At 46.8% G+C, this 16031-nt stretch overlaps 1 protein-coding gene across 1 annotated transcript in view; it reads right to left on the reverse strand.

The window, feature by feature from the left end:
• MYOF (myoferlin) overlaps positions 1-16031 on the reverse strand; it is a 157796-nt gene that overhangs the window by 16191 nt on the left and 125574 nt on the right. The window contains 8 exon segments of the mRNA XM_017876763.1: positions 1661-1756; positions 1846-1934; positions 4387-4526; positions 7326-7474; positions 8235-8405; positions 12497-12588; positions 13027-13182; positions 15078-15203. Coding sequence (XP_017732252.1) covers positions 1661-1756; positions 1846-1934; positions 4387-4526; positions 7326-7474; positions 8235-8405; positions 12497-12588; positions 13027-13182; positions 15078-15203 — 1019 coding nt within the window.

Here is a 16031-nt window from a genome sequence, read left to right on the forward strand (position 1 = left end):
GCCACCTCGCCTGGCTAGTTTTTTTTTTTTTTTTTACTTTTTAGTAGAGACGGGGTTTCACCGTGTTAGCCAGAATGGTCTCGATCTCCTGACCTCGTGATCCGCCCGTCTCGGCCTCCCAAAGTGCTGGGATTACAGGCTTGAGCCACCGCGCCCGGCCGACGATTAATTTTTAAGGTAACTCATCAAGGAGAGTTCACGTTCTCTTGGTCACCACCTTAGTGGCCTCACCTCCTGATCCACCCCTAAGGGTCACCATCATCCTATCCTAGACTGCTCACCCTTACAGCTCTTCCTCTCTTTTCTTATGAATTTTCACATTTAATTTTAAACATAAATCTTTCCATACTTTAAGACAAGTCGAACAGCTCCTCTAGGTATATGTATTTGTGTGCATGTATGTATAGCTTGATATGTAATACAATACCCAGCTGTGTCTAGTATCTTTTCACGTGTCGTAGATTTTTATTGCACATTTTTCGAAGTACTTTAAGTTGAGCTTTATTCTCTGATTAGAGGAGTTTTCTCTCAGTTCAGAATTACTTGAGTTTGTTTCCCTGATTTGAAAAAAAAAATAATGCTTATGCTTATGATAGTCAAATAAATTTGCATATATATAATTAGCTGAGATTAGTTTTCCGTAGAGAATGGTAATGAGATCCCAAAATGAGAAAGAATAATGAAGAACTTGATGAAACATTCCCTGTTTACAGTGAACCTAAATGATACTAATTATATCTTTAACAAAGTTTTGATTGAAGGCCACATGGGATTATAGGTGAACGTTTATTCTGACTTTACGAATATATTAAATGTCACAAGTCTTATCTTTTATATATCAAGGAACCAAACTCAGTCCATGTGGAACAGCAACAATACTATCTGCCAGGCGCTGTCCTAAATGCTTTGAATAACTGGGTCACCTGAATATCCCTGGGAAGGAGGAATAATCATTATCACCATTTTACAGATGAGGAACAGCGAGCTAACTACCTTGCGCAGCCAGTAGGGAAAGTACCAGAATTTAGTCACTATGCTGTACTGCATGCAACATCTATGATGGAGGCATATGATCAAGGCATCCACACAGATGATTTGAAATTCAATTAGGCAAGTAAGAGAATATTGAACAACAATGACCCTGGACATGTTGGATGCTGGCACTCAATGCAGGTTGGTAGAATAAATGACTTCTTTAGAAATCTGTGAACATTTCCTCTTTTCCATAGACATGGGCTTCTGGTAATACAATATGTAGAAAATGAAATTTTGGAAGTCTTACTTGTGTCTCAAAGGCTATTCAGGGTATCAAAGGGGAATAAAAAGAAACTACATGGCTAAAAAGTCCTAGAAATAATAAATCTGCTCAAGAAACTGAAAAAAAATCCACGTTGTCAAAAAGGAAACAAATAAATATTTATCAGATCTTATAATCCTTATATAGCTTTGCTCATAAACAAAGTCCATACAGGTCTCACTCTCTCTTTCTCTATTCTCTCCCCTTTGCTTTCCAGGAGCTACCTAAGTAGATCACATTAATGAGATAAAATAACCTCAAAAAACCAAGAATCCTATCTTGGGCACATTCAGTAATGAAAACTCACGAAGGAGAGAGTCTGTCTCCCTGAGCTTGGCAAAGTCTCTTGTGTGCTAACCTCACCCTTTGACGTAGATGTCACTCATTTCCTCTCCTGTGATGCTTTTCTCATCCAAGATAACGTCCTTGGTGTTCCAGATGATCACACGCAGGTAGTATCTGCAAGAAGCAGTTGGAAGGTACTTTTTTTCTGGTACTGGACCAAGTCCCCAGCCCAGTGTATGTAGCAGGATCTCAAGATGACTTACTTCTTGGCTTTCCGGGGTGTGATGTTGAAAGGAGGGCCTGGTGTCCCCAAACTCTTGGGGAAAACATCCACCCACATCTGAAGTTTTCCCTAAACCATTTGAAAATGAAAAGAGGACTGAAGTTATATGATGGGTAGCAGAAGCCACAATTTTCTTTCATATTTCTTAGATGAAACTGTTTCTTTAGTCCCTCTAATTTATTAGTCCATATGGAAGGCAATAAGTGGAAGAGAGCAAACCAAGATTAATCTTGTATGTATAATGTCATTTGGGCCACCCACTTTCCATTCTCACCCAGGGGTCTCCGATGGCTGCACATGTCCACCTGTATCATAGTCTGGGTCTCACCTGGTTAATAAAACTGCGGACTTCCCATTACTAACCCAATCCCAACATATCCACATATACACCCCACATGCAGGCATGCATACACACACACGCACACACCCACCCCCTCTTACAATGACTTAAAATTGGGTCCTTCACCTTTAGCAGTTCTCATGCGGTCATTCTATCCATCACATTGCCCACCTGACACCAATCTCCCTTTTGCCATACCCAAGTGTTTCTCTACTTACCTCAAAATACAAAAAGTAATGAATGCAATTAGTGAAAATGGTATTAAATTTTGTAAAAGGAAAACTTACAACAAGGAAAACTGACAACATGGCATTTTCAAAACAGGAGCTCAAACAATGATAATATTATAGTTCCCAAAAGGTAAGGATTCCTGGCCATTGGTTCATTGGTGCCCACCACCAGGTAAGTGGCTAGCAGGAAGGGGAGGTGAAAGCCTGGACTGACATTTGTGCTGCCATCCTGGGGAGGTCCTGCTCAGCTCTTTGACTGCCACAGACTGGGCCCATCCATCTGACTCGAATGTTCTTCCAGACAGGTCAGGAATGCCATGAAAAAACTATATCAACCGTACAAACCAATTTGTATTCTTCAAACTATTTTTGAATGTTCTGTAGACTCTGTCTTTAGACAAAAACAAACTGATCTTCAAGAAAGTTGCCAAGGAAACCACTAGATTGGCTTCCTAATGTATTGTGACCAAAATACATGAAGTGCAGCTCTTGAAAAGGGATATATTTTACTATGATCTGACTCTCCTCCAACTAATCTGTAGGGCTCAGGGCTCTACAATTCATCAAGCACTCTACAGAATATTAGGCGCCCAGTGTCTCCCCAGACGCAGCCACAGTCTGTGGCTAATGCTGTAGGCAGAAGTGATGGGGGTTTGTGGATTCCCAAGGAGAAATCTTCCTCACTCTGTCATTTCTTGAAACTCCTTATACAGCTAAGGGGTGAGAGGAGAAAAAGGAGAAGGAATAGATTCTTTGGTGAAAGGAAGAAGTGGAAATGTAGAACAAAATAAAAGCAAGAAGTAAGTGACAAAACAACCTAGAAAGCCCAGGCCAACCCTTTTGCAATCAGCACGTCCATAGTTTTGCTGTCAGGGTCAACAATATTAGCATCATGAGATTAATTTTTTTTTTTTTTTTTTTTTTTTGAGACAGAGTCTAGCTGTGTCACCCAGGCTGGAGTGCAGTGGTGTGATCACGACTCACTGCAACCTCCGCCTCCCCAGTTCAAGCAATTCTCCTGCCTCAGCCTCCCCAGTAGCTGGGCTTACTGGCACCCACCACCGCAGCCAGCTAATTTTTGTATTTTTGGTAGAGGTGGGGTTTCACCATCTTGGCCAGGCTGGTCTTGAACTCCTGACTTCGTGATCCACCCGCCTTGGCCTCCCAAAGTGTTGGGATTATAGGTGTGAGCCACTTCGCCCATCCTAGATTAATATTTCTTAAAGTGTGATCAGAACCTCTTCAGGTACTTGTTAAAATTCAGATTCCTGGACCCACCCTAGACCTACTGGATCCAAATCTCTGCAGACATGACCTGGACATCTTTATTATAACAAGCTTCCACATAGATTATTTTGTCAGTGGCCATGTCTTGCTTTGCTTCTGTAGAAACTGCTCTCCATCTTCTGGGAGTGGAATGTCCCCCATCGCTATCCACATGGTCCTTGCCTCCCTGATACTGTAGTCTCAGATGGCACCTCCTGAACTGGGCTGAGCTCAATCACTTTCCCAGACCCTGCCCACCTCGCTGGAGCTGAGTGGTCCCATGGTTGGCAAGGGGGCCAAGTCTGGCCAATGAATCCCTATGCATTTAGAAGTAGACGGGGCCGCATTACAACACACAAACACTCGACTCTCTGTAATAGCTGGACTCATAGGAAGGTGATCACAGCGAGAAGGCAGATGAAATAGACCCAGAGAAACAGAGATGAGACAGAGAGACCCTGGTTCTGGTTTGTTCTGAGTCATGGCCAATCTCCTTTCTGGATTTAGAGAGTTATCTGGAAATTCTTACAAAAAATTCCCCTTTGATATGACACTAATTTGAATCTCATTTCTATTTCTGTACATCTAAAAGCATTCAAAGAAGATAAAAGGGGCAAACACGTCAACTACTGCCATTGCATTTGGGGCAGGGATAATGGTCTTCAAGGGAGGGGAGGCCCTTTACCTGGGAAATGTTGGGCTGGAAGGTGCTGTGCAAAGTCCTTGTTTCCACGTGCTCAGGGACCAGCCCCTGAGTCCTGAGGATGTGAAGAGCAAGCCGCTCTTCAGGGGCCCCGAGATGTCGGTGCAGGATTTTGTTGGCTTCTGCAATGGAAAGCGGCATTGAAGCAGGAATGAATATTTGTGAATAGTTTAGCCAGATTGCCTGGACCTGCTTCCAGCACTTCATCCCAGACTTTGCCAAAATGGACAGGCAGTGCCAACATGCAGACTTTGACTTGTGAAGGAAGAGTTGACAGAACTGACCAGGAGCCCTGCCCCACCCAGGCTCAAACCTAACTTGCGGGCTGCCACTAGTCAAGGGACCAGGATACCAGAATGGGTAAGTGGGAGCATTCTGTATTTAATTCTGTGGCACGAGCTCATGGCGTGCCTGTTTCTCAGCCTCCCTTGCGGTTAGAGGAGGCCATGTGACCAACTTCAGCCAGAGGGTAACATGGGTAGAAGTGACATGTGCATCCCCTCCGGACCTGGCCCATAAATCCCTCCTGGGTAGGAGTCTCTATGTGCCTTTTTCTTCCGACTGCAAAAAGGAACAGCAGCCTTAGACTCCTTCAGTGAAGAACTGCAGAGCTAGAAGACGGCAGGGACCTGGGTCCATGGAACACTGCTTGGAAGACAGCTACCCACCTGGAGGAATGTCTACTTAGAATCAATGAGAAATAAACTTTTTTTGTATTAGAACACGGACATTGGAGGTTCAATTTTTACAGCAGCTAGCATCACTGTGGTATTCTGGTTTTTTGTTTTTTGAGACAGTCTTGCTCTGTCATCCAGCTGGAGTGCAACAGCGCAATCTCGGCTCACTGCAACCTCCACCTCCTGGGTTCAAGTGATTCTCACGCCTCAGCCTCCCGAGTAGCTGGGACTACAGGCATGTGCCACCACACGCAGCTAATTTTTGTATTTTTAGTAGAGGGGGGTTTTCGCTATGATGGCCAGGCTGGTGTCGAACTCCTGAGCTCAAGTGATCTGCCCACCTCGGCATCCCAAAGTGCTGGGATTACAGGCGTGAGCCACCGCACCCGGCCATCACTGTGGTATTCTGAAAACATAGGCCCCAGATTCTCTTGACACTTCTCCCATAAAGAAGTGGGGTCTGTATCATTTCCCTTTGAATCTGGAGACGTAGTCAAACACTAAAGTATGGAGAAAAGATGCTGTGTGACTCCGAGGCTTAGACACAAAGGCCACACAGCTCCTCCCTGGTTTTCTGGGGACTCCCACTCTGGGGGACACCATCCACATGTAAGGAGCCTGAGTCCACAGAGTCTGCCATGCTGGAAAGGCCTGTGTAGGTGCTCTGGTCATTAGCCCCAGCCGAGAGCCAGCACAACTGCCAGCTGTGTGTGTGGGCCACCTGATGGCTCCCCCGAGCAGGGCTCTCAGATGACTGCAGCCTCAGCTGACATCTGACTGCAGCCTCAGGAGATGAGCCACCCAGTCTCAAACGTAACTTGTGGACTGCCAAGAGCAAAGGGACCAGAACTCCAGATCCGGTGAGAGGGAGCGTTCTGTATTTACTCTTGCGGCACAAGCTCACGGCCAGCCTCGGCCAGAACTGTTCACCTGAGCCCGTCCTGAACTCCTGACCCCCCAAAATTGTGAGGAAAACAAATGGTTGTTTCCAGTTGCTAAGTTTGGGGTGATCTGTTATATATCAATAGTAACTGGAACAATCCCCATGACAGGGCAGTTGTTTGTTTGGGGTTACCCTTAACCATCAGACCATGATGCTTCCCAATTTATTTCCAATCCTGTTTGCAAGTTCACATGTTAGCAGCATCAACATTTCTTAAACATCTAATCATCCCTGATACCAAGTCCTCTTTAAAATGCAAAGACAAAACATAGATTTTTTTGTTTGTTTGTTTTTTGAGACAAGGTCTTACTGTCACCCAGGCTGGAGTACAGCAGCACGATCTTGGCTCACTGCCACCTCCACCTCCTGGGTTCAAGTGATTCTCATGCTTCAGCCTCCTGAGTGGCTAGGATTACAGGTGCATGCCACCACACCCGGCTCATTTTTTTTTTTTTTTTTTTTTGTAGTTTTAGTAGAGATGGGCTTTCACCATGTTGGCCAGGCTGGTCTTGAACTCCTGACCTCAAATGATCCACCTGCTTGGCCTCCCAAAATGCTGAGATTACAGGTGTGAACCACCGTGCCCGGCCTGAAAACATAGTTTTCTACAATGTCATGAATCAAGCTGAGGAGCAGAAAGCACTTTTCTTCCTGTGCACCTTTGTTCAGCTCCCCCTGGATATCCCATGCACCTGCCACCACCCCCTCTGGGTATCCCTCCCCCATGCAAAATATGGAAGCACAGTTTGCATGCTCTGTGATGCTTACTGCAGTCTTTGTCACAGTGTGGCTAGCTATTGATGCATCAGGACAGGCCGTATTATAAATTGCTGCTTGGAAAGAGCAAGACCCCAAGCTTGGACATGAGCCAAATGGGAACGTAGCAGGCTCTTCAAGCCAACCACAGCATCCCTGAAGCTTCTGGGAGAAGGGATGGAACAAATGATGGAATAAACCTGGAAGGGAAATTCCTGCACTACCATCTGGGCATTTTTAAGCAAATTATGCATTACATGGAAATTAGTTCATTACTAGTACTTTGTGTAAAACTCTAATGGCTATGATCTAAAAAGGGCAAGTAAAACATAAGACGACAAGAAAATGTGTCCACTTTGACACTTGACAAGACAGCAGAACTCTGATGTGGGTTGTTAGATAGTATTGTTAGATAGTGTCACATGCGCAGAGCCTCATGTGGTATAATTAGGGTACTGGCTCTGTCTATTCACTCCCCCAAACCAAGTAATATATATGGGTTACTATACTTTGTACAAGTTTACAATCCACAGCTAGGTGCTCACCAAATTCATCCAAACTGTAGTCTCGTCCTCCGTATCTGATTCTACTCCCATCTTCGGAAAGGATGGGTTGTGGGAAGCCTTTGAATCTGGCGACATTTTGAAGCAGCTGTGTTGGTCTCAGTTGATCTCGCCAGGTATTGACTCCAGAACTGTGAATAGCATCAGGTGGCTCGGAGTTATGGAGGAGCATGCAGGTTCTTCTCGGATTCACACACACATGCTCATGGACCCTTAGGTGCTCCCATACAGTGGGGCAGAAAATCTGCGTTACACTCCGACTTTGGCCTAGAAATCTATTTCAGAGTCCTAAAAATCCATATGCTATTTTGGCCTCAGCGAAACAAATGTATTTATTTATTTAACATTTATTTAGCCTTCAGTTTCCTCCTCTGTAAAAGTGAGGAGTTTGACTGAGATCACTGAATCATAATAGGCAAACTAATAAACTAGAAATTGCAAGCTATGTCTCATCAGATACGGTGGAGAGACACTGTATAGCAGGCAGGAGAAGAGGGACATCACAAAATTAAGTACAAGGCGCAGAGAATCCCTATTTCCCAAGGGCAGGGAATCCTTGCTGTCAAACATTGCCAGCCCTCAGTCCTTGACATCTAGGAGGGACTCAGTGAGGGGTAGCAAGGGAACTGGTCTTCTGGGCTGCCACCTGTGCCATTCCCCAGCGCATGGCACTGCTCCAGCTGCCACCATTTTACACACACTGTGATGTGACAGGGGTTCATGAGGTGGCCCTAAGATTCCCTAAAATAATCCTGTGATTGAAATCCGTACCTAACTGAGTGACAGGAGCAGTGGCTCAGTGAAGGAAGGCGCTAAGGTAGAGGGCTTAGGCCTCCTGGGGTGCCAATGTCAGAGGCAGCAAAGTGCCCTTTGTATGGTCAAGCAACTTACACACAGTACTCCTCTGGTATGCCGCAGTGGGACCCAAAGCGGGAAAGGAATCGGTTTTCCAGATCAATAATTGTTTCTCCTACTTTTTCATCCCGGGTAAAGGTGTCATAATCATAGACAGAAATTTTCAGGTCTTTTTCCTGAGGTAAGTAGCAGCTCAGTTCGTACATCCTAAATAAACAAATGCAAGGTCAGAATCTCCACGATCCATCTGGGTACCTCACAAAAACCGGTGCTCCGTGCACAGATTTCCCAGGGCCATGTGTGGTATGGTATGTCCTCAGATGGAGGACATCTGAGTAGGATAATCAGGGTGGGTGGTGGTGGGTGGCTTGCTAAATAGTACATACTAGAAATAAGAACAAGAAGAGAACATATGCTTGCTCAGGAAACCTGTGGGCTTTAAATGCCTAGGTTCAAATCCTACCTCTGCTGCTTACCAGCTGTGGGACTCTAGACCAGTTACTTAACTTCTCTGTGCTAAGTTTTCTCATCTGTAAAGTGGTGATAATAACACCTCCCATCCGTGTCGCTATAAGGGTCAAGTGAAGAATTATTTAAAGAGCATTTGGCATGAGTGCATTGCTCCAATGCCAGTATAATAATAATGATGTGTTATTATATTATTAACTTTATCATCACATGCCCATTAGCTGTTCACCAGAGCACCTCTACCCAGCTCAGAGATGAGTAAGGCACAAGTACCCTCCAAAACTGTGCCCCTGCTAGGTTCCCTCCTCTGCCTTCATAGAGACCACTGCCCCATGGAACATCTTTGACTCAGCCCATAGAAGCACAGGGGAGGAGAGTGAGTGCGATTTACCATAGGGTGTGATATGCAGGGTGCCCTGAAGGCTCCCCCTCTCCTCCCAGACCCTCTGGGTCTGCCCTTGGCTCCAGTTCTTTTTTTTTTTTTTTTTTTTTTTTTTTTTTGAGATAGAGCCTCACCCTGTTGCCTAGGCTGGAGTGCAGTTGCGTGATCTCGGCTCACTGCAAGCTCCGCCTCCCAAGTTCATGCCATTCTCCTGCCTCAGCCTCCCTAGCAGCTGGGACCACAGGTGCCCGCCACCACGCCTGACTAATTTATTGTATTTTTAGTAGAGACGGGGTTTCACCGTGTTAGCCAGGATGGTCTCGATCTCCTGACCTAGCGATCTGCCCACCTCGGCCTCACAAAGTGCTGGGATTACAGACATGAGCCACCGTGCCCTGCCGTCTCCAGTTCTTTAAGGCTTTTCTAGAGAACCCACATTAAAATGTACACACTTCTGAGATGAAGATAAAGAGTGAGACAGTGCTTCTGTGGTGGGTGAGCAATGCGCACTAGAGGGCGGGCTTTGGGTTCTGTATCTGCACTGTCCACAGAGGGACTCATCCCAGAGAAGGTGTTCAATACATTCTCTTGAAGGAGCTGTGAGAGCCCTCCTCTCTGCCTCCTCCCCTTCTCCTTGCACTCTGGTGTGTGGACTGGTTCCTGCCCAAAGAGCCAGGAATGTTGATCCATTTGAGCAGAAAACAGATGTGAGAAAAGATGCTCGAGTCATGACACATGAAGCGCCTTACCCACATGTGCCCCAAACCAGCACATTTCCAATCCCAAGTTCCAAGAAACAAATCATATGTGGTCTCTGGGAGAAAGAATTCTTCAGTCAAATAAAGTTGAGAACCGCTTCTTTTGCAGTTCTTCTGGACATACTAAAGGTTCTGAGAAGTCCTGCAATTATAATCTTTTTAAACCCAAGTGTCTTGGTTTTACTAAGGAATATATTTTTTTCTTGGAACATCAATTAATATCCTGCGGAAGACACTGCTATTCTTTCTTTTTTTTTTTTTTTTTTTTTTTTTTTTTTGAGACGGAGTCTTGCTCTGCCCAGGCTGGAGTGCAGGGCCGGATCTCAGTCATCATGCAAGCTCCGCCTCCCGGGTTCACGCCATTCTCCTGTCTCAGCCTCCCGAGTGCTGGGACTACAGGCGGGCCCCACCTCGGTCGCTGCCGGCTAGTTTTTTGTATTTTTTTTTTTAGTAAGAGACCGGGGTTTTCACCGTATTAGCCAGGGGATGGTTCTCGATCTCCTGACCTCATGATCCGCCCGTCTCGGCCTCCCAAAGTGCTGGGATTACAGGCTTGAGCCACCGCGCCCGGCCGCGACACTGCTATTCTTTCGAAGGCGATCTGCCATGATGGATAGGACTCTGAGTAACGGCCACGCACATAGGAAAGGTTGGTCCTTTCTGAATTCCTGTTCCAGAGTCCCCAAGGGTCTCTGCAGAGAAGAAAGCTACCCGCTAAGACCGAGGCCATGGACCGGAGCCATCTGAGGGGCTGCAGAGCTGGCATCTCCTTGGCTCCACCCTGCTGGATGAGGGGAAGTCTGCCCACCTGCCAGACAGCAATTGGCCTAGCAGAGCCTGACAGCACCGCTTCCTTCCAGGGTGCCTCCGAGCAAGACTTTTCCTGCCACTTAATTAAGCTTGTGCCTGGCTCCTCTGAGACCAGCAATTCAGACAGGGTTGCCTTTCTCCCTTCAAAGCTGGCTTTCTCTGCTTCCCTGTCTCCCTCACAGGAGCCCTTCTTCCTGCCCTGCGTGCCTTTTCCTGTCTAGACCTCGGGGCTGGATCAGTGGAAGAAAAGGAAAACGATCAGATTGCGGTGCCAGAGGATTACTTCCATTCCCTGGCCCGGGCGCATGGCCTTGGGTGTGCAGCATGCGGGGGGTCGGGGGGAGTGTGTGCGCAGGTATGTGTGTGCGACACATGACAGAGAAAGAACCCATAAGGCTACAAACCAACAAACTCAAGAAGAAAAGAAGCGTATGGGCAACATAATAAAGCCAGAAATAAAAATATATGCCATGCAGCAAACAAGAACACAGTATTCTCTCACTCAGCAAGGTTCTCAGAACAAAACATCATTTTCACAAATGTCTCGGACAGAGAACATTTTTCTACAGGTGATGGCTTTGTCACAAATGTGGAATATCACCAAGGCGGCTGGAAAAGCCTGGGGCTTGGAGTCAGCAGAATTTCTAGCTAAATCTCGGCTCTATCACTTACCCTACCACCCCTATTAATAGAGCTCTGGGAGCCCTGTTTTCTTCACCTGTACAGTTGGGTTGGTAATCCCTGCCCTGAGCAGCTAGTAAGTTTGACATGGAGATGGAAATCAGACCGTGGTGTGCCACAAAGACACTGGGGTCAGATGGTCTGAGTTCGAATCCTCACGCTTCTCTTTTTTTTTTTTTTTTTTTTGAAGATGAAGCTCTGCTGCCCAGGCTGGAGTGCAATGGTGCGATCTCAGCTCACTGCAACCTCCACCTCCTGGGTTCAAGCAATTCTCCAGCCTCAGCCTCCTGAGTAGCTGGGATTTCAGGCACGTGCCACCACACCTAGCTAATTTTTGTTTTGTTTGTAGAGACGGGGTTTCACTAGGTTGGCCAGACTGGCATTGAACTCCTGACCTTGTGATCCACCCACCTCAGACTCCCAAAGTGCTGGGATTACAGGTGTGAGCCATTGCACCCGGCCCTCACTCTTAACAGCTAAGTATATTAAACACTGCATCTCTCTGTGCCTCAGTTTCCTCTGTTATAAAATAGGAATGATGGGGTAGGCACAGTGGCACATGCCTGTAATCCCAGCACATTGGGAGGCTGAGGCGAGAGGATCACTTGAGGTTAGGAGTTCGAGACCAGCCTGGCCAACATGGTGAAATCCTTTCTTTACTAAAAACACAAAAATTACCTGGGTGTGGTGGCACACGCCTGTAATCCCAGCTACTTGGGAGGCTGAGGCAGGACAATCACTTGAACCTGAGAGGCGGAGGTTGCAGTGAACCGAGATCACGCCAGTGCACTCCAACATGGGTGACAGAGCAAGACTCCGTATTTAAAAAAAATAAAATAAAATAGGAATAATAATGGTACCTCAGAGTTGTGAGTTTTTTTTTGAGATGTTTTATATAAACAGCTCCGCAGACAGCCAGGTGACAGGGTGGTCCCCAGAAAAACTCCAACTGGCCTGTGCTCCTGTAACACTAGTACGAACGCTGCCTGTCTACCCTGCAAGCTATCAGAACCAAGCTTCTTCACTTCCGTGAAATTCTTTTATTTTGGGTTTATCAATTTATTACCTGTTCTCCTGTCTAGAATGTTTATCTAGTTCACAATCACAGGGCCTAGGACAAGGTTGGACACACATTAGAGTCTGCATGCATGTTCCGTGGAGAAATGAAGGCCAGAAAAACATTTAAGAATGCACATTACCTGCCAAAGACTGGGTTGAGAGTGTTGGGAATGTAGTGATCTCGGTCTTCAATGACTTTTTTGCCCAGTGTTATTTTTATGTAAGGGTCACACTGCGGGGACAAAATAGACGGGATGTTACATCATCATAGGACACAAGGTGAAGTCAAGTTCAGGGACAGACTCAGCTAGCCTCCACACCCACTCCCAGCTGATGACAAGGTGGCCGCCATGGCACCCCTGTGCCTAAGACGAGGGAGCAGTGCTCTCCTTTGGGTGGCATGCAGCCAGTTGTGTGGGTGCAGGGGTGGTGGCGGGGGGAGTCCTGGCTCACACCTGTAAAATGAGAAGGATGAACCAGGGGACCTTAAGCCCCTGCAAGCTCTTAGATAAATCCCCATGGGGACAATCCTCCCGAATACATTGTTTTGATGGAGTATCTTTCCCCTAGTGAGATAACAGACGCCCAGAAAGAAAGAACAAGACAATTATTGTGGCTGATGACTGTAATTATCTTGCTACAGGAGAAGGCCCCACACCCAAACTCTTACCAGGCCATTGTTGTCCTGGGGCTGGAGCTCTAAGCCTCGAACAATGTAAATCCTAACCGTGCATTCCTGTGGGACGCTGTCAGGTAATTCCCGAAACTGTCTGGGAGGGGCTGGCACGCTGGGGTCATCCGGCAGAGGGTAGATCCGAAAGGAGCCCTATGAGGGAGAGACAGAAGGACTCACAGGGCCCTGGGTGGCCCAGATAGAGGGCTCCCAGGAAGTCCCCTCCCCCCACAGGGGTGTGGGATTGAGGGATGGAAGGCTGCCTTTTGTGGAAGAAATAATGCATATTGCACTTTGCATATTTCCAGTAGGGAAAGTGAAATGATTCTCAAGTAATTACTTGAGAGCTCACAGGGGAGAAGAGAGAGCACAGCAGAAATCGGGAGTCAAGAGGAGAACACAGGCCAGTGTGATGGACGAGGTGGTAGTGAGAAAGAGTGAAATCCTGCACATTCTTTGAAGATAGGAACAACAATAATTACATTTTAAAGCCAACAAAATACCAACAGTGATCCCCCTTTTCCTGTAGCACCTCTGTACTCCACCTCCCACTCCCAGGCAAACTTCTTTCAAATCTGTTTCAAAAGTGATAACTTTCAAATCTCAGCTGAAAGGTGTCACTTCCTCCAGAAAACCTCCCTGACCGCTCCTGGGCCAGGTATGTTCTCTGGGTGCTCTCATCCAACCCCACACTCACCCCGACACAGCCCTGTCCTCTGCATTGAGATAATCTATTTATTGTCTAGATCCTTCACTAGACGGTGAGCTTCTAGAGATGGATGAGGGGGGCATGAGGTCTCATTCATCACCCTATCTCCAGGGCCTAACACAGGACTAGGCATATAGTAAGAGCACAAAAACTGTATTTTGAAGGAGTGAGCCAACAAGACCTGCTGGAGAGGCCACATATTTTGCCCTGAAACCAGGAGAACGCACTGAAGCTGGATTCGAAATATACAGATCTTAGTTCCAGCGGTCTTCATTCAGTCAAGTGGCATGGAATAAGCACCTACTCTGTGCCAGGTACTAGGGACCCACAAAAGAACTCAAGGACTCTCATCTGGCACAGCGGTGGTCAGTAGGGTTGGCTCTTGTGCCATTTGTGATTGCTTGGTGGGAGGCTGTACTGAGAAGGATTTGAGACCATGCATTGGGCATCATCCTCTGGTCCCTTAGCAATGTCTGCTACAGGCAAAGGATTAAGAAGAAGCAGCAGCACATCTGCCATGACTTTGCCAAGCGTGGTTGCAGGGAGGAGCAATTATAACTGCAGATACTTTCCATGTGTAAGATGCTTTCATGAAGGCATGAACCCAGACCTGTGGGAGCCCAGAGCAGGAGTGAGTCACACTGCCCGAAGCAATCAGGGAACACTTGACAAAGAGAGTGACATTTGAGCTGGTGCTTAAAAGAATGAGTAGGACTTTGTCAGACCACAAAGGGGGTAGAAAGGGCATCCAGGGAAGGAAGAAGAGCCTGTCCCAAGTCTCCGACTTGTGAGAGGACAAGGTGTGTCCGGGGCTTGGGCGAGGCTCTCCCAGGCAGGAGGGTGGAGTGTGTGAGGGGAGGGAGGCAGGGGACCATGTAGCTTGGGAAAGACTGGCTCCGCCTTTGGAAGGAGTTGCGACTTGCCTGTGGAAACCCAAGCAAAGCCTTTCAGTAGTCCAGAGAGAAGATCAGATTTGGTTGCATGGACGCTGGAGAGGTGTGTGATGAGAAAGGTGACGAGGGCTGTCAAGTGAGAAGTTGTCACAAGGATCCTGCTGAAAGCATGGTAGGGGCAGTAGGATGAGGAGAGGAACTAGATCTTGCAGAGACTGCATCTTAGGATTCAAGGCTGCTTGGCATGAGCAGGGAGGCAGGAGGAGATGCGAAGACAGCTCAGAGTGCTCTGGCTCCTCCTTCCCCTTTTCCTTTCTGGTACCTTCCAGCATCCCTCAGAGGCTGCAGGACATGCCCCTCCCCAGACCCTGATTGTGCTTTATCCTAGGCCTATACAGAAAATGAAGGTGGATTTTAAACAGGACCAACACACACATCTTACTCACCTTAAACTCTCCAACCACAGAAGGATCTTCATTCTCATCCGACTTGCCTCGGTATAACTTGAATGTATCTGAGAAGTCTGTCAGGCCCTCAAATTCTGCTACATTTTCCAGTTCGCAATTATATATCTGAAAACCACCAACAGAGTCTTAACTTCTCATTAAAATGCAGGTAAGGTCTAAAATCAAAAGGGCTGACAGTATCAAGTGGGCATGAGGTTGTGGAGGGGGCAACCGGAACTCCCACGTCACTGGCGGGAGTGTAGGCGGATACAACCACTTTGGAAAATGTCTGGTAGTTTCTTATGGAGTTAAGTAGCCACCTATTCTATGATCCAGAGATTGCACTCCTAGGCATTTACTGATGAGAAGTGAAAACACATACACATGCTAGAAGAATGTTCACAGCAACTTCATTATCAGGAGACTGGAAAAACAACTTGTGGCATATCCACACAATGGAACACTACTCAGCAATGACAAGGGACCCACCATGAATACACACAACCACATGATGAGTCTCAAAACTGCAACGTAGGGCTAAAGTGGCCAGACACACAAAACATAAATCATACGAGTCCATTTAGAGCAAGTGCAAAATCAGGCAAAATCAGTTTGTGGTGAGAGAAATCCAATCAGTTCCTCCTAGGAGGGATGAGGATAGTGGAAAATTGACTGGAAAGGGACACGGGGAAGTTTTCTGTGGGAATGGGAATATTCTCTGTCTTGTTTTGGGTGGTGGTTCACACAGGGTATATACAATAATCACAACTTGTTGAATGGATCACTTTATTTTGTGTAAATTATTTCTCAATTTAAAAAGCAAGAAGAGGAGGAAGGAGGAGAAGGAAGGAAGAAAGGAGAAAAGGAGGAAGGGAGGGAAGGAAGGGAGGCAGGAAGAAGGGAGCGAAGGCAGGAAGAGAAGGCGGGGAGGGGAGGGGAGAAGGCAGGAAGAGA

This window comes from Rhinopithecus bieti, unplaced genomic scaffold, assembly GCF_001698545.2.
Source record: "Rhinopithecus bieti isolate Rb0 unplaced genomic scaffold, ASM169854v2 scaffold_9383, whole genome shotgun sequence".
Taxonomy (NCBI): Eukaryota; Metazoa; Chordata; class Mammalia; order Primates; family Cercopithecidae; genus Rhinopithecus; species Rhinopithecus bieti.